The sequence below is a fragment of the Pygocentrus nattereri genome, chromosome 18 (genome assembly GCF_015220715.1).
Source record: "Pygocentrus nattereri isolate fPygNat1 chromosome 18, fPygNat1.pri, whole genome shotgun sequence".
Taxonomy (NCBI): Eukaryota; Metazoa; Chordata; class Actinopteri; order Characiformes; family Serrasalmidae; genus Pygocentrus; species Pygocentrus nattereri.
In genome coordinates, this window is record NC_051228.1 from 21,832,039 (window position 1) to 21,859,593 (window position 27,555).

General features: G+C 40.7%; 1 protein-coding gene across 1 annotated transcript in view; it reads left to right on the forward strand.

Moving 5' to 3' along the window:
- Window positions 1-1,389: 1,389 nt before the first annotated feature.
- Window positions 1,390-27,555, forward strand: part of LOC119265942 (myosin-2 heavy chain-like) — a 76,096-nt gene continuing 49,930 nt past the window's right edge. The window contains exon 1 of the mRNA XM_037546991.1: window positions 1,390-1,431. Coding sequence (XP_037402888.1) covers window positions 1,390-1,431 — 42 coding nt within the window. The remainder of the gene's footprint in view (window positions 1,432-27,555) is intronic.

The window sequence follows — 27,555 nt, forward strand, 5'->3', positions numbered from 1 at the left end:
TTTCCCAAAATAAAAATTCACCCATGATAACTCATGATACCAAATAAGTCCCTAATAGCACTTCCAATCTTAGAACTATTGGACAGGCACAAAAAACATTAAAATTACCAGCCGTTTGATTACCACACCATGTCTATTTATTATGGGCAAATCCAGGGTCATGGTCAAAACAGTCCAGGTTCAAACAGCCGATACGGAGAGCAGGAGGGACAGACATGACAAAATTAACACAAAACCTCAAACAAGAACCAAACACCACTAGAACACAATACAATACATCCAACACATCTAACACGATCAAACAAAGACCAGCACTAGACTAAAGAAAACACAGGGCTTAAATACAAGAGGGCTAATAAGGGTCAGGTGGGAAACAGGTAGTAACAATCAGGGGTGGAGTCAGACAACAAGGGGGCTGGACTGAACCAAAACAAACGTACATGGATGAAAAAGTAAACAAAAAGCACATGGACAGGACTGTGAGGGGCCGATCATGACCGTACCCCCACAACTCCGAGGTGCACCAAAAAAACAAAACAGAACAAAACCAAACAGACACCAAAAGCAGGACTAAACAGGGACAGGAGCCAGGACACAAGGAATGGGGGATGGAACATGCACAGACACACAAGCAGGAACAGGAACAATGGGCACAGAAGCAGGAACGGGGGTACTGGAACGGGAGTGGAAGCCAAAAGCATAGAAGCAGGAACGGGCACAGAAGCAGGAATAGGCACAGAAGCAGGGTAGAAGCAGGAACAGGCACAGGAACAGCAGCCGAAACAGGAGCCGAAACAGGAACAGAGACACAAGAACGTGGAACAGGAGCAGACACAGATGGAGAACACAGAACAGAAACCATGGGCACAGAAACAGGAACAGAAATGGGAGCGGAAATGGGAACAGAACATGGCACAACAGGAGCGGAAGGCACAGAAACAGAAGAGGAAACAGAACGCGGATGAAAAACGAAGGGAGGATGAGGAGGCACAACACAAAACAACACCAAGTGAGAGTCGAACGGACAAGGACAGGACGAGGAAAACAAGAACGCAAGACAGACTACGCAAATGAGAGGGGAACAGGAACCAAGACAGACACAGGCACAGAAACTGACACACAGACAGACACCGGCACAGAAACAAAAAGGAGAGACAGGAACGGGAACCACAACAGGAACAGGAATGGGCACAGACACGACAGAAGGGAACAAAATCACACCAGGAACAGACGAGTGCAAAAACAAAGGGACAGAAAAACCCGGGGACACAGAAGCAGACATAGGAGGAACAGGAGGCCCACAGGGAACAGCAGACACAGGAGGAACAGGAGGCCCATGGGGAGCCACAGACACAGGAGAAACAGGAGGCCCACGGGGAGCCTGCAATGATGTCCACGGAGGCAGGCGGGCTTGCAACGACGTCCATGGAGGTAGGCGGGCCTGCAACAACGTCTACGGAGGCAGGCAGGCCTGCAACGATGTCCACGGGGGCAGTAAAAACTAACCAAACATTTCCAATAAAATTCTCTTTATAATATTGAAGATAATAAAACTTGATAGGCTATTTTGCGAGTGCTCTCCTTGTTTTTTGGCCAATCAAATCAAGTCATTACCCTTGTTGCATCATTCCTGAATGTGCAAGGTATAGTCCAATTAGCCAATCCCAATCAGTCAGTCCCAAGCTCATTCTAATTTTTTCAGCCCTTGTATCTCTTTTCAGCAACTGTTGCTATCTTATATTGCTTCAAGCCTTTGATGCTATGGATTGGGTTCTTACAATGCTCTTTCACTACAAAAGCTAAAAGCAAAAGCAAAACTTTCAAAATATTAAGGCAAATATCTATGTCAGCACATCTCTCCACTCTGATTTTAACTGCTTTCTGCAGGCCTCCTGGTGGTCCTTCTGCAGGCAGAATGGAAATTGACTCTGGACACAATCAAATGATATATTTTTACCTATATGTCTGTTGTCAAATTAACTAGGGCACTGTGTGTGAAATGTTGTGGCTCTTTGTTGAGCTGCTTGTGAGCAATGCGGGGTGAAACTGGAAGGGTGAGAATGTCCTGCTGTGACAACAATTCACAAAGACGCCCGTGCTGAGATAAAACTGACAAATGCAGCTTTCGTCAAATAATATTAAAAAATCCTGTACAAGTGACACAATAAAAAAGAGCATTCAAACAGAGTAAAAACACTTTTATAAATGTTGACATACTTGCTCACCTATGAAGATGAAAATCCAGATTCTGGTTTTACATTTCCATCAAAATATATTCCATCAATATTATTGGAGAAAAAAAACCTCTAAAAAAGGCAAGAATTGCACTTTCTGGCTTTTGTAAAAAAGGGTTTGTTGTCAAAAGTTGTGTGGCGAGTGGCCGTATGCTTTATAGTGATGAGATCACCATACAGTTGTTGAATAAGGTAGACAGGGTGATCACTGTTCACTGCTGTTACCATAGGCTACAGCCTGATGTTATGACATTATGTTGGAAAATGTATCCTGAAAAAAATTGACCTAAGTGGCCTATGCACCTTTTCGTAGGCCTACTCAAAAATGTGTTCCTGTTTACATCACTGCTGAACGGTGTACTCTAAATATGCAAGGGAATACAATATGGCTACTTGAGTAAGAAAAGTGTTCTACATTCAGCTCCATGAATGTGTAGGAAATTACAAAATGTGTAAAAAAAAAAATGTCATGTCCTTCAGTAGAGCCACACAGGAATGGTCTGGGAACACATCTCTCTCTTGGACTTGTTTAGGCCGATTCCGGAAAACAAGCTTGAAAACGAACAAGCCGAGTAGCTTTAACAGGAGATAAATCAATCCCCCAATAGACCATTACAAGATGAGAATCCCAGGCTTGATTGAGCAATTGGAGTGAATAAAAACTTGTTTGGCTGTCACCTGTCAGGCTTGGCACTTCTAATTCTGAATGTGATTAAGTTCAGGAAATTATCTAATCAAGGAAGAGCCAGTGTCACCCTCCATTCCTCAGAGCCTGTCACTTAAGGCATCAGAGCTTCAGTGAGTTATTGAAGTGTTCTCAAACATCTTGGAGAGAGAGAGCAGGGGGAGAGGGTGAGTGAGCAACAGAAAAAAGGGAGAGAAGAGAGTCAAAGTCTTCATTTGATCCTGTCTTATTATCTCAGTCTCCAGTCGTTGAGCTGAGATGATGAATGATGTTCTGCCAAGAACCCGTTCGGCATGTCATGCTCTCTGACAACTTGGGTGAGGTTTTGAACAAGCTGAACGTATCAAAGCCTGCATCGGTCTACAAAGCTTCCAGCCTTCTCTGCTCACAGTCGTTGATCTTGAAGCTTGAAAACAGACAGACAATTATCTCCCTAAATTTTCTTTGTTGACTGGGTCAGGAAGTCTCAATGGGCCTTCAAAGATTCAAAGAGGCTGTGGATTGCTTAGGCTGTGGTTTATTTGAGTTAGAATATTAAAAGCATGTACATCATTTGTAATTATAGTGGTGTTGATAAAAAAAGGCTTGGATTGGTCCAGATGGTCCTTAGGTCAAAGGACAAGAGTTACTTTGGTTGCTGAAGGTAGTATCTCATTGGTTAGTAGTGAATAGCTTTGTAAAAAGTATGTCAAAAGTCTGTAATTAGTTACGTTGTAGTTGTGTTAAAGATAGCATCTCAATGGTCAGAAGTTAGCTGTATTAGTCTAGGTAGTATCTCAGTGGTCAGCAGTTATGTTCTTAATAGTCTGTGGTTGTGGTCATTAAAGGTGGTTCTTAAAGGTCTGTGACTGTCGTCATTAAAAGTGGTATCTTAATGAAAAGTAGCTGTGTTATAGGTGGTGACTCAAAGGTCAGTGGTCTTGTTGGTGAAGGTAATGGATCAATGGTCAGTAGTGAAAAGCTTTGTAAAAAGCTGCTAGTTCAAAGGTCTGTAATTAGTTACATTGTAGTTATGTTAAAGGTAACATCTCAGTGCTCAGAAATTGTCCTTAAAGGTGGTTCTTAAAGATCAGTGGTTGTGGTCGTTAAAGGTTGTATCTTAAAAATAAGTAGCTGTGTCATAGGTGGTGACTCAAAGGTCAATGGTCTTGTTGTTATAGGTAATAGATCAAAGGTCAGCAGTGAAAAGCTTTGTAAAAAGCTGGTGGGTCAAGGGTTAGTAATTAATTACATTGTAGTTGTGCTGCTCAAGTTATCATCTCAGTGCTCAGAAGTTACAGCAGCTTGTTTTGCTCAAGGTAGTGGCTGTGGTTATTAAGGTGGTATCTCAGTGATAGGTAGCTGTGTTGTAGGTGGTGACACAAAGTTCAGTGGTCTTTTTAAAGGTAGTAGATCAATGGTCAGTTGTTAGCTGTGTTGTTGAAGGTGGTATCTCAAGGTCAGTCATTAACAGTCTTACCTCAAAGGTCAGTAGTGGCTTTGTAAAAATAAATATCTCAAAGGTCAGTATTTAGTTAAATTGCTGATGGAGGTTTCATAATGGTAAGCTGCTGTGATGTGGTGTTTCAAAGGTGGTGTTTCAATCATCAATAGGTAATGCCTTTGTAATAGGTGGTATCTGAATTTATCAGTAGGTATATGTGTTTTTAAAGGTGCTATCTGAATGTTCAGTAGTTGTGTTGTTGAAAGATGTTCCCCAATGGTCAGCAGGATGCATTGTATATAGTGGTAGCTCAGTTGTACCTGAGCGGTCTCCAGTTAATTGCTTTGTATAGGGTAGTAACTGAAAGGTCAGTATTAGTTGCATTGTTGAAAATAGTATCTTAGTTGTCAGTAATTGTCTGTGTTATTAAAGGTTGTATGGTCATTAGCTGTGTCGAGATATTTGAGGGTGGTGTCTGAATGGTCACTAGTTGTGCATTTAAAGGTGATACCTCAATAGTCAGTACTTGTACATTTAAAGGTGATACCTCAATAGTCAGTACTTGTACATTTAAAGGTGATACCTCAGTGGTCAGTAGTTTTTAAAGGTAGTATCTAGTCAGTAGTTTGTTGCATTGTAAATGGTGGTATCCCAAAAGTCAGCTGTTAGTGTCAATGGTCAGTCCTTTGTTGGATTGGTAATGGTAGCAGCCCAGTGGTCAGCGGCTGCCTTTGAGTAAGTGACTTTTATATGTTTTTTTTTTATGTTATATGAGATTTTTTTTTGCCCAAAGTACTTTTTACAAAAGTGCATGTTAGAAAAAAATGACAAAATGTTGAAAGAAAAGCCTAAAAAGTACTTTCCAATTATGAGAACACTGTAATTTGCCGTTGTAGTGCGTAGTGATGGTTATACATCAAGAAAATGTTTGTGGTGTAAAATCATGCAAGCGGAACACGGCATCCATTCAAACACCATTAGCACTGGTGTGTAACGGCCTGTCTTGATCGAAGCTGATGGGTGTCTCACGGCTTTCCTCTGCGTTTGAAAATCACCCGAGCTTCTGTCTCCCTTTGTCGTGGAGAAAATGTCACAGGCTGCCTCGTAGCAGCGGATGGATAGTTAGAATTTAGATTGAAAGAGAGGAGTGTTGGGGGACAGAGGAGGAGGGGGAGGCTGAGTAAAAGATGAAAGATAGCCTGTGTCCCCTTTCATAGTAGCATCAAAAGAGAAAAGTCCACGGCTCGACTTTGAGACGGCCCTGTCAGGAGACATGCTCCGGTGTTGTTTTTGAGGTTTGCGAGTCACAAAAAGCTCTCATTTGCTTTCGCGGCAGTTGCACCAGCTCCCCGGGTGCATTTGCAGAACTCCGGGTCCTTAGATATTTCTGCGCTGTGTTCTTTAGCCTTATTGTTCTATTAATGCATTGTCTCATTCGAGGGATTGTAGCCCAGTAGGAGCTATCAGATTATCACTGTCTTTTTCCATTAAGTGCCTCTGCTGAACCAGAGCATACATTCGCATACATCTCCATTCATTATGGTCATAGTGCGTGTGCAGGCACTCTAAAAGGACAATCTCATTAACGTTCTCTCTCCTTTGATTGAAACGTCATTTATTTTTTCAATCCAATCTCCCTCCCTGTAGTCTTGTGTGTCTCACCACATGAAAGGGGAGCATGTGCAAGGGCCGCACTAGACGACTCATGAATGCAATCAATCATTCAAATAGGCTAAAGTCGCAATACTATAAACATGTTAGATAAGAAGGAATGGGATGAGAACTTTTATGTTTTGATATGAAACTTTAGGGAATAAAGGAAACCCATATGACTATAATACTGCATCATAAAAGGCCAGGGCTGTGCATGAAGATCCATAACAGTGAAACCTGATGAACTGTGTAGTTCAAACTCCAGCCCTGAGGGACATCCGCACTGCACAGTTTAGTGTTGTGGCAAATGTACGTAAGACGTTAATTTCACTGGGCCTCTCCAAAAGTCACTGTGATAACAAAACATATTTTTATGAATTATTTTGTTATTGTAGCTCTTTGAGACAAACTGAGTGCTTATGATGAAAGTACACCTTAAATTCAGTGCCACCTTAAATGGTGTTCCATCTTAAATTCTGAGCCTCTTAAATTTTGTGCTATCGTAAATGCAGTTCCACTTTAAATCAAGTACCACATAAAATTCAGTGTTAGTAAAAAACATGGCTGCCTTATGCTAATTGTTTACGCATAATGACCAATAGAATGAAGCAACCTTGCACTTTCAGCTCATAGACACTCCAGACTAACAATTTCTGAGAAAGTATCTACAATTCCAGTGGTTTTCAAGATATCTACAAGCATAAATATAACAAAAAGTTGCAGACGCTAGGTACATTTTTGATAAAAAAAGTAGCCATATGCATAAAGATATCAAATTTCTGTTAGCATTTGCATGTCAAATAGTGGCGTATCTGAGTAGCCCAGTGTCTTGTGAAAATAACAACATATGGCATGTGTGACTTGCACATCTTGTGTAAATACTTTATAATTGCAATTGAAATTGTAACTGACTCAAAATACAATATATATATATATATATATATATATATATATATATATATAGTTATATTTTGGTTTTAAGGGTCAACTAACTAAACTATAACTAACTATATCTATAAATATATTTATAGATAAATGCAACAAAATGGAACACCTAAACATTGGCCTGTGAATGTAGAAACACGGACTAAATACATATACATTTTAACATGAAAAATTATTACTGCCACTAATTTTTTAAATGGTGCTAATGAATTTTGTGAGTTTGAGCTTTCAAACCACTTGTAGCAGTGGAGCTGTAGATTGCTATGTGATTGCAGCCCATGTATCCTGAAGCAGCTGTTAAATGGCTTTAAAAGGGGAACCTTCAGCATTTTTAGAAGACTACGGTAGACAGTGCTTATGGGATTGTCTTTCTAACTCTCTCTACATATGTATATATCAACAAGCAGCAAACTAACAAAAATGAAGCACGAGTTCCTCTTGAGAGCCACCACTGTAACACAAATTTAGCAGTTTTATGAACAACAGCCGCTGAACCAATGACTATATACACTGCTCAAAAAAATAAAGGGAACACTCAAATAACACATCCTAGATCTGAATGAATGAAATATTGTACAAAGTTGAATGTGCTGACAACAAAATCACACAGAAATCATCAATGGAAATCAAATTTATTAACCTGGATTTGGAGTCACATACAAAATTAAAGTGGAAAAACACACTACAGGCTGATCCAACTTTGATGTAATGTCCTTAAAACAAGTCAAAATGAGGCTCAGTATTGTGTGTGGCCTCCACGTGCCTGTATGACCTCCCTACAACGCCTGGGCATGCTCCTGATGAGGTGGTGGATGGTCTCCTGAGGGATCTCCTCCCAGACCTGGACTAAAGCATCCGCCAACTCCTGGACAGTCTGTGTTGCAATGTGGCGTTGGTGGATGGAGCGAGACATGATGTCCCAGGGGTGCTCAATCGGATTCAGGTCTGGGGAACAGGTGGCCGGTCCATAGCTTCAATGCCTTCATCTTGCAGGAACTGCTGACACACTCCAGCCACATGAAGTCTAGCATTGTCCTGCATTAGGAGGAACCCAGGGTCAACCGCACCAGCATATGGTCTCACAAGGGGTCTGAGGATCTCATCTCAGTACCTAATGGCAGTCAGGCTACCTCTGGTGAGCAGATGGAGGACTGCGTGGGCAGCAGATCGCTCTCCACGGCGTCTCCAGACTCTGTCACGTCTGTCACATGTGCTCAGTGTGAACCTGCTTTCATCTGAGAAGAGCACAGGGCACCAGTGGCGAATTTGCCAATCCCGGTGTTCTCTGGCAAATGCAAAGTGTCCTGCACGGTGTTGGGCTGTGAGCACAACCCCCATCTGTGGACGTCGGGCCCTCATACCATCCTCATGGAGTCGGTTTCTAACCGTTTGTGCAGACACATGCACATTTGTGGCCTGCTGGAGTTCATTTTGCAGGGCTCTGGCAGTGCTCCTCCTGTTCCTCCTTGCACAAAGGTGGAGGTAGCGGTCCTGCTGCTGGGTTGTTGCCCTCCTACAGCCTCCTCTACGTCTCCTGGTGTACTGGCCTGTCTCCTGGTAGCGCCTCCAGCGTCTGGACTCCACGCTGACAGACACAGCAAACCAAAGCTCGCATTGATGTGCCATCCTGGATGAGCTGCACTACCTGAACCACTTGTGTGGGTTGTAGAGTCCGTCTCATGCTACCATGAGTGTGAAAGCACCACCAACGCCAATAATTTCCACTTGTTGTCTGTTCCATTTGCACAACAGCTGTGAAATTGATTGTCAGTCAGTGTTGCTTCCTAAGTGGACAGTTTGATTTCACAGAAGTTTGATTAACTTGGAGTTATATTGTGTTGTTTAAGTGTTCCCTTTATTTTTTGAGCAGTGTACATTATATTTAAACGTATTGGAAAACCATTCCATGAAGCTCCCTATTCGCTGTTCTTGAGCTAATCTGAAGGCCACATGAAGTTTGGAGGTAGGTAGTGATTGACTCTGCAGAAAGTGGTTGACCTTTGCGCACTCAGCATCCACTGACCCCGCTCTATCAATTTACGTGGCATACCACTTCATAGCTTGCTGTCTTGCTGCTTCATGAGTTGCTGTTGTTCCCAATTGCTTTCACTTCATTATAATATCACAGACAGTTGACTGTGGGATATTTAGTAGCAAGGAAATTTCACAACTGGATTTGTTGAACACGTGGCATCCTATCATGATACCACACTGGAATTCACTGAGCTCCTGAGAGCGACCCATTCTTTCACAAATGTTTGTAGAAGCAGTCTGCAGGCCTAGGTGCTTGGTTTTATACACCTGTGGCCATGTAAGTGATTGGAACACCTGAATTCAATGATTTGGATGGGTGAGTGGATGCTTTTGGAAATATATTGTATATGATTTATACAATTATATGAAATATATTATATATATATATATATATATATATATATATATATATATATATATATATATATATTATTCATACACTTATTGTTTAGAACATGCAGCCTCTGTTACTCTCACTGGACACTGCTAATAAAAACTGGAAATTGTTCGGTTTGTGGAAATCACATGATTCTCATGTTTCGCTAATGTGAATCCTGCATTTATATGATGAAAAAAATGTTATTGTGTCACGTCTTTCGGCTCCGCTGAAACCACTACGCCTCACTCTGTTGCAGATTCCAACTTCCAGAATTCTCTGGGAGGTCACCTGACTCCAGACTCTTTGCGACCCACTTATACATGTTCAGCCTCTCCTGAATATTGATTACATTTACCTGTATTCCTTGCCATGTGTTGCTTTATAGTTTGTATGAAGCCCAGGCTTTTAGTTAGGTTCATTGTGAAGTTTTGCTTCAGCTCGCTGTTTATTACTGAGCCTTTTGTTTGTACCGATTTTCCTGGTTTGTGACTGCCTGTTTTTGACCTTAGCCTGTTTCTGGATTCCATCTCTGGTTTGTCTCTTTATTAAAAGTTTTATCCAATATCCAACTCTACTTGCCTCTGACCCATCCAGACCACTCACATATTGAATGTTAAAAGATGTAATAAATCTAATATGTACATTCTGCTTATTAGTTTATTATGAAGCTTATTTTGTCCAGTCACATAGCTATAAGAAAATGCACTGATTTTATATTTTTATATATGAATATAAAACCTAATCAGTCAGCAGGGGATGGAGCTAGAGCGAGAGCTTTGTAACAGTAGTTGTCTTACTCCACCACACCTGATTTATCTCATTGGCTTTTTGTCAAGCCTTTCAAGGTTTATTATTCATGTGTTGTTTCCAGGAAAACAACATTTCTGTCATCCATAGTCTGACACTTCTGTTTCGACAGTAGAGAGAAAACCTGGCCATGGCCAATTACAGATGAATTACAGTTGATTTTGTTTTGATCTAGACCAGCTAAGATAAACATGAACTGAGCAGCAATTATACACACACACACACACACACACACACACACACACATATATATATATATATATATATATATATATATATATATACTGCTCAAAAAAATAAAGGGAACACTCAAATAACACATCCTAGATCTGAATGAATGATATATTCTCATTGAATACTTTGCTCTGTACAAAGTTGAATGTGCTGACAACAAAATCACCAATGGAAATCAAATTTAATAACCAGTGGAGGCCTGGATTATTGGAGTCACACACAAAATCAAAGTGGAAAAACACACTACAGGCTGATCCAACTTTGATGTAATGTCCTTAAAACGAGTCAAAATGAGGCTCAGTATTGTGTGTGGCCTCCACGTGCCTGTATGACCTCCCTACAACGCCTGGGCATGCTCCTGATGAGGTGGTGGATGGTCTCCTGAGGGATCTCCTCCCAGACCTGGACTAAAGCATCCACCAACTCCTGGACAGTCTGTGGTGCAACGTGGCGTTGGTGGATGGAGCGAGACATCATGTCCCAGATGTGCTCAATCAGATTCAGGTCTGGGGAATGGGCGGGTCAGTCCATAGCTTCAATGCTTTCATCTTACAGGAACTGCTGACACACTCCAGCCACATGAGGTCTAGCATTGTCCTGCATTCCCTCCAAAGAAATGCCACCACACCATTACTGACCCACTGCCAAACCGGTCATGCTGAAGGATGTTACAGGCAGCAGATTGCTCTCCACGGCGTCTGTCACATGTGCTCAGTGTAAACCTGCTTTCATCTGAGAAGAGCACAGGGCACCAGTGGCGAATTTGCCAATCCCGGTGTTCTCTGGCAAATGCAAAGTGTCCTGCACGGTGTTGGGCTGTGAGCACAACCCCCATCTGTGGACGTCGGGCCCTCATACCATCCTCATGGAGTCGGTTTCTAACCGTTTGTGCAGACACATGCACATTTGTGGCCTGCTGGAGTTCATTTTGCAGGGCTCTGGCAGTGCTCCTCCTGTTCCTCCTTGCACAAAGGTGGAGGTAGCGGTCCTGCTGCTGGGTTTGATTTACTTGAAGTTATATTGTGTTGTTTAAGTGTTCCCTTAATTTTTTTGAGCAGTGTATATATATATATATATATATATATATATATATATATATATATATGGCACCCGCATAATTGATATAGAGGGAACAGATGGTGTGGCGAAGGCTTCCGTATCATCATGTGTTAAACACTGTCCTTAACCAGATGTTTCCTCTATTGTTTCTGCAGTCTGTCTGAGCCTGCCACCTTAGATTAGTGATGGATGACAGGGCAGAGGTTTTTCTTCGTCATCTTCTGTCCGTTCCTACACAGAGAGTGGGAGATGGTTTAGCCTATAGCGAGGGCCTGCACTTCACATCCAGTCTGTCTCAACCTCAACCCCCACCCCCCCCCCAAACAAATGCACAGAGCCTCATCCAGACTCTATAAGGGAAGATCTGTTTAATAAAGCTGATGGTTTTTTTCTCTATCTCTCTCTCTCTCTACAAAACAGTGGCTCTCCCTTTACTTTATTACTCTCTCTCTCTCTCTCTCTCTCTCTCTGTCTTTTTCTGTCTTGCTCTCCTCTCTCTCATTCTGTAGATCTTTTTCTTTTGCTTTAGTTATTTCTCTCTAGCATTGTCTTATTTTATCTTTCTCGCTCCAAAATAGTCTTTCTCTCTCTCTCTCTCTCTCTCTCTCTCTCTGTTTTTCTCTGTCTAGGTCATTGTCTCTAGCTATTATTCTCTAGCTCTCTCATCTCTCCCTCGGACAATCTCTTTCCTTTTAGAATTTCTAGCTATCAGAGAGCTACTTTCTAGCTTTCTTACTTACTGTCTGTATCTCTCCTTTCTCTCTCCCTCTCTCCCTCTCTCTCTCCCTCTCTCTCTCTGTCTGTGTGTTTTATTCATAAAGTCTTCCAGAACATTCTGCAAGACACCCCATGTACATTTTGGGTCATGCAAGGGGAGAAAAAATTAGTCATGCCAAAAAAGCAGTGAGGAAGCTCACAAGTGCTTTTTAATATGTCAGATGCTTCCCCCTAAAAGTGTTGGCTGAATTTAGAGGCAGTAAATATGATTTGTTCAGCTGGGCCGCAGAAAAGTGTGGAGTCGCACATTTTGTTCAATGAGGAATTGAAGAGTTACGATTAAAAAGTCACAGACACCAGCAGAAATACACACACAACACAGGGATACACAAACAGAAATACTGACATAGACAGAAACACAGAGACACAAACAAAAGCAAAGAGAGATTAAGTAAGACAAAAACACAGATAGACAGAAATACAGACACAGAAGCACAGACAGATGTGACGCATCTGGCAAGTTCTACCAGAAAGACTCCAGAAACAAGTGTGAAGGAAGAAATATAGTTTCATCTAATAATGTTTAACAGTTCCATAGTAAGCTAAAAGTCTTTGGCGCGGGCCCTGCGCCCAGGTCTTCAACGTGTAGAGCCTCACAGATCCTGCCGTAAAGGGACGGCAGGGGGCGGAGCCTACCCCCTGGGCAAATTGAGCAGGGACCAACTGGTGGTGGCAGGGAGGAAGGAGGGGAACGACGAAATGTCAGAATCTGAAAGCAGCAAAGCAGGTGTGTAAGTCAAGTCATTGGTCAGTGATTGGTCAGAATAATTAGTGACGTAGCATTGGAGTCTCCCTGGCAGAACTTGCACTAAAGTTCTCATTTCTAAGAAAGATACAGACTCCATCTCCCAGACTCCTCTGGGAGATCACATGACTGAGATACTTTCGTCAGACCCGGCTCGGACTCCATTACCTAGAATGCTACGGGGAATCACATGACTTCTGACTCTCTCTCTCACTCCTATCAGCGCTCACAGTCACCTGAATTCTAATGTGTATCACCTGTGTGTGTGTAGTCATGCAACTCATATAGTTTAGTTTATAAGCCCGGGTTTTAGTTTGGTCTAGTTGTGATGTAAACTACTGAGCATTCTTTCCTGTTGCTTATATCCTGTTTTTTGGACAGTTTGTTTCGTTTTTTGACTCTGCCTTTTGCCTTATCCCTCTGTCCTTTTGTTGAACTGTTTTGATTCGTGTTTTGACCACTTTTCCCTGCCCCTTTGACTCTGTCTTTTGTCTTGCCCTTTTTTTGTTTGTCTTGTGTTATGTTCACTATAACACTTGTGCTATGGTTTCTGGCTTTGACCCACGCCTGTTATTCGACTATGTTTTTGGACTGTGATTTTGAAAATAAAGCTGCTATTGTCCTTTTTATCCACGCGCGTCCGGTTTATGTTGATTTGTCATAACAGACAGAAATACAGACACACAAACAGAAACTCACAGATGGACAGAAACACAAAGTCAAATACACAAAAACACAGAGTGAAACATAAAGACAAGCGCAAAAACAGACAAAACAGAAACAAACACTGGACACTTACATAATGGAACAGTGATTTTGCACAGAATGCTGTGAACTGAGAATTAAAAAAACCTTGTATGTCCACTCATTGGCCACTTTTATTAGAAACAACCACCTTGTGCTTCCACTCACTGGCCACTTCATTATTAACACCCACCTTGTGCTTCCACTAACTGGCCACTTTATTAGAAACACCTACCTTGTACTTTCACTCACTGGCCACTTTATTAGAAACACATACCTTGTGTTTCCACTCACTGGCCACTTTATTAGAAACACCTTAGAAAGCTGATCTTGTGCTTCCACCCATTGGCCACTTTATTAGAAACGCTTACCTTGTACTTACACTCACTCTTCACTTTATTTGTGCTTCCACTCACTGGCCACTTTATTAGAAACGCCTACATTGTGCTTCCACTCAATGGTCACTTTATTAGAAACCCCTCACATCAGCTTCACCTCCCTTCCACTGTAGAAGTTTAAATTACAGACTGAAGCCTATCTGTTGCTGCACGTTTCATCAGCTCCCCTCTACCCCATTCATCATTTTCTGACCACAGAACCAGATACTGGATTCTAGACATTACTTGAGTGGTGGACAAATCTCAGTACAGCAGTGATACTGACATGGTGGTCAGAAATTGACCACTGATGATGGGATAGAGAAACACAAACTGTGCATCAACAGATGGGTTGCAGTCCCTTTATTAAAGAAGGTGGGGGTCTGTAATAAAGACCAGTGACTTTGGACACTATAGCCAGCACCCTTTTAATCTCTTGTCACACAATACTCACACTGTTGCCCTCTTTCTCCCTCTCTTTCTCCCTCTCTTTCTCTCTCTCCCTCTCTCTCTGCATGCATGGCACTTTAATTATGACACTGTGACGTCCCTGGGAGACGTTTGATTAAGTGACAAACTGTAATCACTTCCTGATTACCCTCATCTTTCCTCTTCTTGTTTTTTAACGCTGTTTTGCAGTTTCTGTCACAGCTCATTAAAAGCAGCGCCGTATTAACATGCTGACACACAATGGCCACCATTGTTAATAATTACAATTTAATCTATTGCCTTCCATAAGTCACTGTCATTTGTTTCCACTCTTCTGGTAATGAGTATGCGCACGCATTTTAAAGTGTAGCGACTTTGCCGGCAGGGACAGCAGCTGCCTGGGATAAAACACAGGAGCGCTGTGATCCGAACCGGATGCTTATCTGATATACGGATGTACGGAACAGGAGGCGCCCTGGAGGTGAGAGATGTATCGCTCCCTGTTCCTTTTATCATAAAGGGAAAAAAAGAAGAAAACATTTATCATGATTTCTTCTAAAATACCAACAAATGTGACACCACTATCATTACCTGGCGTAAACTTTGGGAAAGCTGCAGGGGGGTGAAGGAGCACTGCTACTATAACCCACTGATACACAAGAAAAAAAAGAAAATGATTGAAAAACTTGGGTTATTTGAAGTTAGTTTAATAGTTTAATTAAATAGATTTTCTTTTTGGGATATTGGGGGCTTGCTTACAGACTTAGAGGGGCAGTTAGGAAGCATGTCCTGGACCCTATATTTATCTGCCTGGTTACTAGAATGATTGACAGAATGCCATGGTGGGTAAAGGACTTACTTGGACTAGATTAAATGTCTGGAGCAATAATGATAACTTTGTTCTTAACATGTATGAGAAGATACTAAGTCTGAGAACGAAGGATACCTGGCTCGCTATCTTTATAAAGACGAAAAGAAAATCTCTAATCAGAATCAAGGTTTTTCTTTGTTTAGTGACTCTGTTATTTCTTAACTATGGAGAACTCAAGCCATAGTCCTGCAGGAGTAAGTACGATAAGGTCCAACAGTTGAAGAGAGTACTCAAAAAGACATTGGACTGAGGAACACTGACCAAAAACAAACCTAATCCATTTGTTTAACTATATTTTGCTGTAGCTTGCTGGTGAGTCAACTACATTCATATGTGAATGGGATTCTGGTAAGTTACATTGCTTTTTTGTGTGGTAAATTAGTGAAATTACAAACAATTGGGGATCATAAAAGGTTGACATTCCTTGCACTTTCCCATGGAGGCTGTGGTATTTTGTTTTTTTTGTTTATGTATGACCTGTAAACAGGCCTGGAGCATTATCAGTCCCTGGGAACAAATGTTTCATGGGTACCTAGCTAACCCATGCAGCACCATAATGGCAGCATACGGTGTTGGGCACCTCACTGCTATAAACATGGTCTTTTTTTCCCAATCAAGGCAAAACAAAAGCAAGATTTTTTACACGGATTAAATCAACCCAACAAACAATGCAGCAACGCTTCTCTATAAAAAGCGTGCATCTGCTCTTGACAAGCACAACACTTGTATGCAGGTCTATATAGAACCTTTTTGAAAAGGCTTCTATATTGCATCAAAAAGGGTTCTTCTAACGTTACAATATCAAGCACGGAAGAACCTATTTTGAAGCTATATGTAGTACATTCTCCATAAAAACACCTTTTGCGAAGCAAAGTACCCTTAAACCATTTGAGTGTTCATTGTTCTATATAGAACCATTTTCTTTACTAAACAACTCTTGAAAAACCATCTATAGCCATGCTGTAAGTTAGTTCTTCTTCCAGTGTGAAGTAATGTGTAGCTTGCCAAGTTGTGCTTTGAAGTAGCTTCCTCAACATTGTTGTCTATCATCCAGATTTGCATTAAATACAAAAATCAAAATGATCAGCCTCTAGTGACATCTGGCAGGCAGGGAAATTTGAGACTGCTCCTTCTCCCTGTGTCCTCCACAGCCTATTGCTTCTGTTATGAGTTCCTCCTGTGCATGCCATTTGACGTCACAAATTCCACCAGGACTAATAGAGATAACGCAGTGGCAGGTGGTGCAGTTGGCTTAGTATATGTAGCTGGCTCTTCCAGCCATAGGTAGTCATTTCCCCACTGCCTCTGTCTGTATTTTTGTATTTTCTTTTTTGGCAGACTATGCTCGGAGGTTGCCATTTTTTAAAATCTCACGCCACTGTCAGGCGTATCATAGCAACGCTGACAGCACTTCTATTTGGTCATGACTTGAGCGCATTCTCTGACAGCACAAAATGATAGACACGCTGAGGGAGAGCAGGAAGGTTTCCTTCTCTCTCACACAAATCACCCTGACTTAATAGTCTCTCCCATAGATCTGCACTGAAATGATTCTCAAAAATATGGAACAAAAGCACGTTCCGTATCACTTTAATACCAAAGAAGTCTTTTAGCTTTCAATTATGTGAGGACTTTATTTTAAGAGACGGTTGGCAACTCTAGTACAGAGTGAAACGTTCCTGAAGCACTGCAACACCACATGGCTGCCACATCACCCACAGCCAGCTCCACAGCACTTTTTTTAAAATACAGAATCATGCAGTCCCTGTAATGCAAGATCGCACTAACCACTTTATAAAGGGGATTAATAAGACACCAAAGGTTAACAGTAATTGCATGTTTCAAATATAAATGGCTGTGAAAAAGCAGGCTAATGACTCACCGTAGATACAACATGCACACGCATCACACGGCCCCCATAGTCAGCAAAGCTAGCTTTGTGTTAGCCACATTTATCCAGTACAATGCTAAGCTTTATCTGATGAACTATTCACGTATCTTCAACAACTGTCATTATTTATTAGTCCTTGGTACTTTAAAAGAATATCTTGACTGGTTTTAAGGCATGTTATATCAATATAACCTTCAGTATTCAACATTAATTCACACTGAAACAGTACAAGGGGGGAAAAAACTTGTATTCAGAAAGCACTAAAAGAAGTAAAACCTGCTCTAAACATGTCTTTTCCAGGCTCACTTCTGAAATATATCTGAGAACAGTGCGGCTACAAAGCTGTGGAATCAACAAAGGAGAAGGAGTGCTTTTTTTGCAATGAATGTGAGCTTGTCTTAAATGGACAATCGCCTTTGTACCATTGGAGATGCAGAGACTGGATGCAATTACGAGTTGCAATCCGATGAACTGAGTAGTAGAGTGGCACAAAGCAGACAAATCCATGACAAAACAAAATAAAGAAAAACTGAACTAAACAAAAAAAAAAAAAAAAAGACGAACAAGAAGACAGGTGAAAACATGCAACAGCGTCACATAGACAAAGCAAGACAAAGGGACTGAGCAACCACAGGTATAGATACACTTAGGGAAACAAGAAACACCTGGGACTAATGAGAAGGCAGAGCTACAGGCTATAGAAAGGTGGGACAGATGATCAAGGACTAGGGAGGAGACACAAACTAAAACAACAACAAAAGCACATGGAACAAGACATATAATTGAAGATAAGCAAAGGCAGACAGGGACAGGAACAAGGAAGGACAAAGCTGGACAAGACAGGATGTTAAAGCTTAATTAAATGGCTTCCTTAGGGCATTATGTGTTCAGCTGACTTTGCCATTCTCTGAATGCACAAACTATTGTATCTTATCATTTAAACTGCTAGTTTTAATCTGTGAATATTTTCTGTTTTCATTCTGGCATTTTTATGTATGTATTTACTTATTTTACACCCTTATGAACTAAGTTGTTTATTTCACCACTGTCTACTAATCTTTACTAGTTACCTACTAGGTACTAGCTAGGTATGTAGTAGCCCATGCAAAGAAGTAGCACAGCTCAGCTAAATTCTTACAATCTGCAGAAACGGTTGAGCAGGCTAACGCTGTGTTTACATGTTGGCACTGAAATAAATATGCATCCTTTGTACCACGATGTTGCACAGCCAACTGCAGCATGCAGTCATGTAAATGTTGCTTGTACTTATAGCAATTTACATTTTAATTTGCATCAAAGGCCTTTTTTTTGAGCAGCTAAAAATCTTAAAAAGCTATGAGCAGCTTAGTGAAACCTTGAGGCTTCTTCAGTAGAGTGAAAATTAACTTAAAGTAACTAAATGCATTGGTGTAGCTATGGGCAGAGGGACACATGGAGCCCCTTTAGCTACAAACCTTCTTTAAGTCACCTTAAGTTCATTTTTACCCTACAAAAAGAAGTTCTGATGCCCACGTTTTCACTAAGCTTCCTTTTAGCTACCAGCAGAGCTAGACGTGATTGTATATCATAAACATCCAGAGAGAGCCATGAGAAATCTTGAGCTAAGTGGAAGGGAATGTAAAATTATTAGGGTGGAAACAAAGTGTGAAACATTTTAACCAATGTAACTCCTCCTCCTCTTTAAGGCACAACTCAAAGTAGGGGATGATCAACACTCATCAACACTGTCCATCATACAACAAGCCTGTTATTAGCCCATGGATGTAACGTAAGTTAGCATGACCGAAAAGTTCCCCAAAATTTGCAACTAGCACATAGATGAGCATCATGTGCAAAAAAGGAACATGACTTCTTTCAAGGAAAAAGCAGTTAGGTTATACTAGACTATGCATTAGCTTTAGGATATCTCAATGGACATGTGATAAAAGTTTATGATGGGTTACCAAAGTTGTATTTGGCATGGTTGCAGGATAGGATGGGAGTGAAAGTGATGAGGAAATTGCTGGCAGTTATGTTTGAAAATAGACAAGCTCTATCTACTTGAGCTAATCGCTGTGCCCTCATGCCCACTAAAAAAACAAGTGAAAAGAATAATCATTATCTGCAACAAACAACAGCAACAATACATAAATACGTGTACTCACCACTGGGCAATGGTTTGAACTTCGTTCTCCGTTATTCCAGCAAAATAAATCAGTCTGAAATGCTCATCTCCATGTCTTAGCTGATGGTATACCAAATACAATGCTGAAATCACCTGAAGCTTCTTTCTTTTACCATATTTCTTTTCTCCTGAGCTAATGTCTTCAAACAAAGCATTTGAAGTGGTTTACTTTTGGATTTTCTTCCAATTTTCTCCTCAGTTTAGAGTTCACATGATGCCACCAGTGTCCTGTGAAGCCAGCCACCAAATCTTTTCAAACTTCCACTAACGCAAAGTCATTGGACAGCTGAACACGCTTGGAGGAGAGTGCTAATCACCAGTTCCTTTACGTCAGCTAACAGACATCTGCGCTGGTTAGCATCATGCTGACTAATGGTGGGAGAGGGAGGACCATCCTACCTACCCAGAGGACTGAGAGGTCGATTGAGTTCTCTTGAACTTTCAGCCATGGATGGCTGTGGATCAAACTTGTGATCCTCTAATGAGTGGAATTTGGGGGCGGGTCTTAGAGGGGGTCCTGTGTTTACAGTGGCTTTTGCCATAATCCATATTCTCGTTTTGACGTGACATCTAGCTCCGCAAGACTACCCGTTAGCTTACATTGAACATTATCTTATGTTAGCCTAGTTAGCTAATTAGCTAGCAGCTTTTCAGTGACTCGTTTAAGCGTAAGAAAGAGCTGCTTACATTCTGAATTCTAAAACAATGAATTAAGAAGGCATGGAAGATTGCCCAGCAAGCTTCCTCAGATTGGAAGATCAGTTGTAAAACTAAGATATTTTTCTTTTTGCACTGTGTTTAAATATCATAAAAAGTACTGTTACAGGAAAAATTCACCCAGATGTGCTGATGAAAATTAGTTTGTTCTGAAGAATATAGTCCAGCTACTCCAGCTACTCTTTCTTTTGGGTCTTTCTACCTGTTACACAAGCTCAACTTCAGCCTTATGCAAGCAGGCCTGAGATTGCAGGCTTAATTATCCACAGCTGTATTCACTTTATATCCTGATTTCACCCAGACACCTCCTCTCCAACACTTCATCATTTCTGCAGTAAACTCAGAAGTGGGCTCTGCTGCCGCTCACCTGACTGTGTGCAGCTAAAAAGGCCCTTTGGGGTTGGTGATGGAGCACAAACATGAAGCTCCACACCCGGCCGGTCTCAGTGCGACAGCTGCTTCCTCACAGGCCCACAGGGGAAAATCAATGACTCTGGCTGGCGGAGGTAAACTGGGAGAATGAGACAAACACAGGAGACAAACTGCCATTCAATATCAGTGCGCCAGCAGCCGCTTGCTAGTTAGGGCAAATCTGTGCTCTGTCAGAAAGCACTACAGGAACATAGACATTAAGTGAAGCAAGAGAATAATAGCCTACACGTACATCTCAAAAGTTTGGAATCAGCATTTTCAGTGTTATAAAACCAATTGTGCCTCATACAGTGCCCTTCATAATGTTTGATCATGACATTATTTCAAGGCACCATAATGCCCCCCATGCTCATTTCAAGGCACTGTACTGTTTGGGAGGCAGCAGTGTTATGTACTGTAAATTAGTCATGTCTACATGTCTAGTATTTTGTCGCATATCCTTTGCAATGTTGAATAACTTCTCTGGTGATGCTCTGCCTGGCTTGTACTGCAGCCATCTTCAGCTCTTATTTCTTTAGCATATTAAAGTTTTTTCTTCAGCATATAACAGACATGCTCAATGGAATTCAAGTCAGCTGACTGACTCAGCCAGTGAAGAACCTTTTAGGTTTTAATGATGTTTTAATATGCCTCTGTACTCACAACATTCAGCAGTCACAACATCAATAAAGATGAGTGAGTCAGTACCTGTGGCAGCGATAAAGGCCCAGGCCATAAAACTACCACCACCATGTTTTACAGGTGAGGGCATATTGGATTAGGCTTTGAATCTTGGTTAGTTCTTTGTCATCTCCACAATTTGCTCATGGCTTGGGGATTTGTGTTCTTTACGATGAGAATGTTCTGTCATCAGCTGTGAAGGCCTTTCTTGGCCTACCACTCCCATTTCACTCATGTAGTATGAGGAAATGGCAGGGAAAATTCTGGCTGACCCCTCACACCCTTGTCACTGTTCTTTCCAGATATTTCCATCTTAGACCAAAAGTGAGAGCCCTAAATATTCCGACCAACCACCACCTCCAGCTTCTTTCCTCAGGCCATCATCCTCATAAACAAGATGCCTTCTCACACCCCTCTGCCTTAAACTGCTACACATTAACTTTATTACACACATTAAAATACCATAATCTTCCTGAATAAGAACCTTTCTCACTTTCCTCTGGAGTCAGTGCACAAAATACTCTTTAACTTGTTGCAATTTACATATTTTGTAAACATGTCTACAGTTACATTTATATTTATATTTGCTGCTCAGTTCTCTTAGCTGTACATACTGTATACATATACCTCAGTACATGAATACAGTGCTTGTACTTAGCCCATTGCACATCATTTTACTTGCTGTTTATTTGTGTACGGTCTATTTTATGTTTTTCTATATATAATATCTTATGCTATGTTTGTTTTATTGGATTTAATTTTTCGTTGACACCTGCACCAAGAGAAACATCTGGCACTCATAATAACTGAGCAAATAAACATTCTGATTATGATTTTAATACTCATTATGGTTACTAAGCTTATTAGTTATCTCTTTTGTCTTTATAACCTTACAAACCGATGATTTTGGTAAGGTTTGGTTGACGTGTCTCGCTGTTTCATTTTTCTTTGTTTCTCAGCCTTATAATTATTTTCTTGACATTTTTGGCACAACTTTGGTTTTCATGTTGAGAAAAAAACCCAAAGGTGTCCAAAAGCTTAAGCTTCATATCCCAAAAATGTATGTATTAATATTTAATATCAATATTAATATTAATTAATGTTATATTAATATTAAATGTAAAAATGCTGTATTTTCTACATGGTAATACTAACATGTATACAAATACCATTTTTATAAAACATCCATTACAAGGGAACTAAAAATCCTTCTTACGTGGCTTCTTTTCTCCAAAAAAAACATTTTGGCATCTTAATTTTTCATGATCCGTAATATAAATCCTTAATAAAAATGATATATTTTAGGTGGAGTGGGCCTGCCTGTGATTCCAGCATTACTGAGGAGGCCATACAGAACTGATTAAGGAATGAGGTTCTATTCAAATTAATATCCAACAAGCCTCATTTGCAAAGCACTGATTAAATCTCCAGACATATGCTTTGATAATAAATTACTATAAATAGATCATTAGAGTATATTATTTATTATTCAATAATAATGTCGTTCCCAAAATACCCAGAACACTGAATAAAACATCTAAAAACAGCTTGTGGTGGCTGGATAAGATCTTTTACCATTTAAAAGAACACTCCAATGTTTTCAACCTCATCTTTATCTGCTGCGTCTGTAGCGTAGTCATGATTTCCACAGCAAATCATCACTTATGGCTTACGGAAATGCTGAAACACATGCCCACTGTCTTCTGTTTGGTCTAGTTCAAGTCAATGTGTTTTCTTATTTTTCTAAAGACAGAATAATTGTTGTTGATCAATACGCTACAGATGTAGTAGATAGAGATCAGACTGAAAAACTCAGTTTAGGAGATTAGTTTGACAAACACTTGTAACTTTGGCCACCCTTTGCGATTTCTCCTGGATTTGTCTTCTGTATGATCTGACAGCTTGTTTAATCTTCCATGTACACTTTCTTGTATTCTAACTGCACTGCAGCCTTGAGGATGATAGAGGATCTTTTTGTTTGTTCCGCATGCTCTTAGTTCCCCATGCTTATAAGTCTATCCTGAGACCATCTCCCTCTATGATGCTCATTAGACGCTTGCACTTGCTGTAACAAAGTACCATATGCATATAACTGCATTCATTTATTTATATATTTATATGTGCCACTAAATACATACAACTATATAATAACACATTTTTCAGCATTTGGGGGGTTCACACTGTGTTTGTATGTGGAATAAAGTCTTATATGTCAATTATAGATCGCATAGCAAAACAACAAAAAAGTCCTTAAAATCTCAAGCACTGCTTTGATAAGACATGAACTAGCAAACGTGTTGCTGTTATTAAAAACAAGGTTAACTAAAGTTGCTTTTCGTTTTTTTTTTATTCAAGGTGGACTGAAATCACTCCTCCATTATGAAAGGCCTGCACACAAAAAGTGTGTGTTACGTAGGGCAAATGTCTGCATTCTATCCAGCGTGAATCCCACGGGACCCACCACAATACTTTGTGGAGCGGGACTAATTTTCAGTGCTGTGTAACCACCCAACTGCAGGTAGGAGCAGGTGGACGCACGCATGAAAAGACATCCCACAAATTAATGAATAGCCTAAATAAAGTAGAATGATTACAAAATCATTCACAATTTAAAATGATAACAGTAAAACAATTAAAATGCATCAAGTCATTCTGTAGAGTTGTAAAGCAACTCAGAATCATGTGCAAAGTAACAAGACAACACGAAAATTCTTGCAGCTTACAGATATGGCAGAGCCTTCAGTCCACCAGCCACAGCGGCCAAGCCCAGCAAAACATTAAAAATAACCATTCTGTGTTTTAATTCCAGCTCTGTGTTTACTCTGAATAAATGATGCTTGGTGAAGTTACTTCACAGTAAGCCTGATGACCATGATTGGTCATTTCAACAGAGAGTAATGTATTTGTGAAAACACAAAGGTCAAATGTTGGATGGATGTTTATTGTGACAGAACTGCAGGGTGGGTAGGTCAGGACCGCAGGGTGGGTGGGACAGAACTGCAGGGTGGGTGGAGGGGGGACTAAAATAAAATAAAAAACAGTCCCATACAGATCCTTAGCCCCTTGGTTAGCAAAAAACAGCGTCCAGCTCGAAACTCCCACACAATTTAATTACAGCTTCCACTCTTTTGACAAGTCTTGCTTTCAGCTTTTCAGAGACAACTGCAGGAATAAGTTCAGTCTTAGAACTTGGTTTTGCATTTTCTGCTTCTCACCAAATAATCCCAAATGTATTCAGTGATGATGAGGTCTGGACTCTGGCGTGGTCAAGTCTATTGTTCAAGTCCATTGAACACCCGCAGCTGCTTTCTTTGATTTGCAAAAAGATTCTTCTTTTCTGTCTCCTTTTCTTAGTAAGAGCTTCTTGAACAGCTACACATCCTTTCAGACCCATAGTGGTGAGTTGTCTACTCACAGTGGATGGATGGACAGAAACACCTGTGAGTTTTTTTTCATATCTGAAGCAAAAGTGGAGCTTGATTTTCTCCTATTTATTCGATGGGGTCTGTTTTTTCACTCACTCATTTATTTAAATAAAGACTTTTTCCTTCGTTATGCAAGTGGATTATCTTATATCTCCTGAAAAATGAATAACTCAACGGCTGTTTTCAGTGGAAATGAACGAAATGAAAGGTGGTCTCTGACAGCTTTTGTGCTTTCATTGGCTCTGTTTTGATATGAGCAGTATTAGAGAAGTACACTACAGAGTATAGTGTAGCATTTAGTAGAGTTTAGTGTTATTTGACGCACCTGACTCCACTCAGTGACTCACAGAATCTTTCATGGTTTGAGTTGGGTGCATCACAGATGTGGCTTTGCAGGACCTGAGTTTGACACACCTGATCATGAGTAACCGCTGGTGTGATTCACCAAAAGACTGAATCAAATCTGTCATTGCTTTATTGCCAGCATTTATAAATGCTTATCTGCATGTGGATGGAACTATGTGTTCTGTTTGACGCGTTAGACATGATTTATTACACCTATTATATGTCTTGTAGCAATTGAATGTCAATCGTTTGGAAGTCAATATGCCACTGTTTACTGAGGTATTTGTAGAAATCACTGCTGCTTGCTCATACTGTGTTCTCTCTCTTCTTTTAAAGAAAAAAAATCCCCTTTCAAGTGTATCTCCCATACCAGCCAACTTGTAGCGTGTGATGGAGGATTGATGTTTTATTGAGGCTGTTTGCGTCTCTGATTCACTGGCTTCTCCTCCGTTTCCCATCGAGTTTGTTTTTGACCTCGTTTTCTCCCCCCTCTGATACCTCGCATCCATCTGTCTATCTCAGCGAGAGACAGACCAACATTAAACACGCCACACTGGCACTGAGCCGAAGCCTCGCAGCCGACAAACTACGCTCTTCCTGTGTATACTGGCCCACCATAAATTGGACCTGGATTGAAAAATATTAAGCACCTTTGCTTACAACACATATTTTCACATTCTCAGCAGTGGTTGTGCAGTTTTAGACCTTGCTCACACTAATATAGATGCTGATTTCAAAACCCATGAATATTTTTTCCATTTTGGCCATCTATCAACACTGAAACAGTGTTTTTTGGACATTGAAAATGTTTTAAAATGGTTCCCAAGGCCAAAAGATTTGAATAGGGCTGTAGTCAAGACCACCTTTTTAAAGTTCATAACAAGTTCAAGACCATAACTAATCGAGATGAGATCAACAGATTAAAGAGGGCCAAGATCAAGTGCAAATGAGCCTGCTCTGACTGAAAGCAACCTATGCCCACTCTGAATGAATCCAACCAGTGCCCACTCTGAATGAATCCAACCAGTACCCACTCTGAATGAATCCGTCCAGTGCCCACTCTGAATGAATCTAACCAGTGCCCACTCTGAATGAATCCAACCAGTACCCACTCTGAATGAATCCGTCCAGTGCCCACTCTGAATGAATCTAACCAGTGCCCACTCTGAATGAATCCAACCAGTACCCACTCTGAATGAATCCAACCAGTACCCACTCTGAATGAATCCGTCCAGTGCCCACTCTGAATGAATCCGTCCAGTGCCCACTCTGAATGAATCCAACCAGTGCCCACTCTGAATGAATCCAACCAGTACCCACTCTGAATGAATTCAACCAGTACCCACTCTGAATGAATCCAACCAGTGCCCACTCTGAATGAATACAAGCAACACCAAAGCCAATTAAATTCACCCAATGAAAATGCTTATTCTGTAAATTAAACAATTCCAGATGCAATCATTTAATTTTCAGGTCTTTACCTGGAATCTCAGATCCAAGGAAACCTGAATTTTTTCTAAATGGATTTTGACAATGTGGGATGTTAATATTGCCGAATAAAAGTCACATTATATGCTGTTCTCACACTGATATACTTCCTGTGCTTGCAACAGCTGTCCCCCATTCATAAAACACTGGCGGTTTGAGAAAAATTTATGAAATAGTTTATCTTATTCAACACTTCACTGAAAAGTGTTCAGTGCCATCCTAGCAGATTTAAAAGCCGCATTTTCAAACTACTGAGAATCTACAGCATTATATATATGAGAATGCAGAGTATATTTTTTTTATCTTTTTCAAAACATCTTTAGTCCACACTGAATGCTGTGGAACTCCATGGTCAATCCATCACAATGCCTTACTTAATTTCTGGGTGACAAGCTCACGCTGAAAACCATGCAGTACATGTGGGTTTCTCCTTTACAACATCCAGAGGATTTGTCCTGTTCTCTCTAGCAAGGCCACACAGGTGTTTGTTCAATCTCTTGTCATCTCCAGGATTGCCTACTGCAACTCACTTTGAGATGGTCTTCCTATGCGGGCCATCAGGTCACTGCAGCTGATCCAGAGTGCAGCAGCATGGCTTGTCTTCAGTCTTCCTGAGTTTATTCATGTCACCACTGTTCCCTTCACTGGCTTCCCGTAGCTGCTTGCATTAGAGTTAAAACCGATGTTTGCCTTCAAAGCCAAAATTGACCAGCTTCTCTCTACCTAAAGGTGCTGGTCAAAACCTGATCTGTACCTATAGCCCTTCAAGCTCAAAGTAAGATTTGATCCACCATACCTTAAGATGCATAGGAGGCAAGCATTAAGACTCTTCTCCGAGGTGATAGAGTGAGCCCTAAACAACAAATAAAGACCCATTTCTTAGAAAAGCTTTTTAATGATTACAAATGTTGCACTTATTAAAATGTCATGTTGTTAGTGCACTTATGTAATGCCTTAATTGTCTAAAACATTCTCTGAGTGGAGAACGAAGCATCATTGTAAGTGCTGGATAAGAGCATCTCCTAAATGCTATGAAT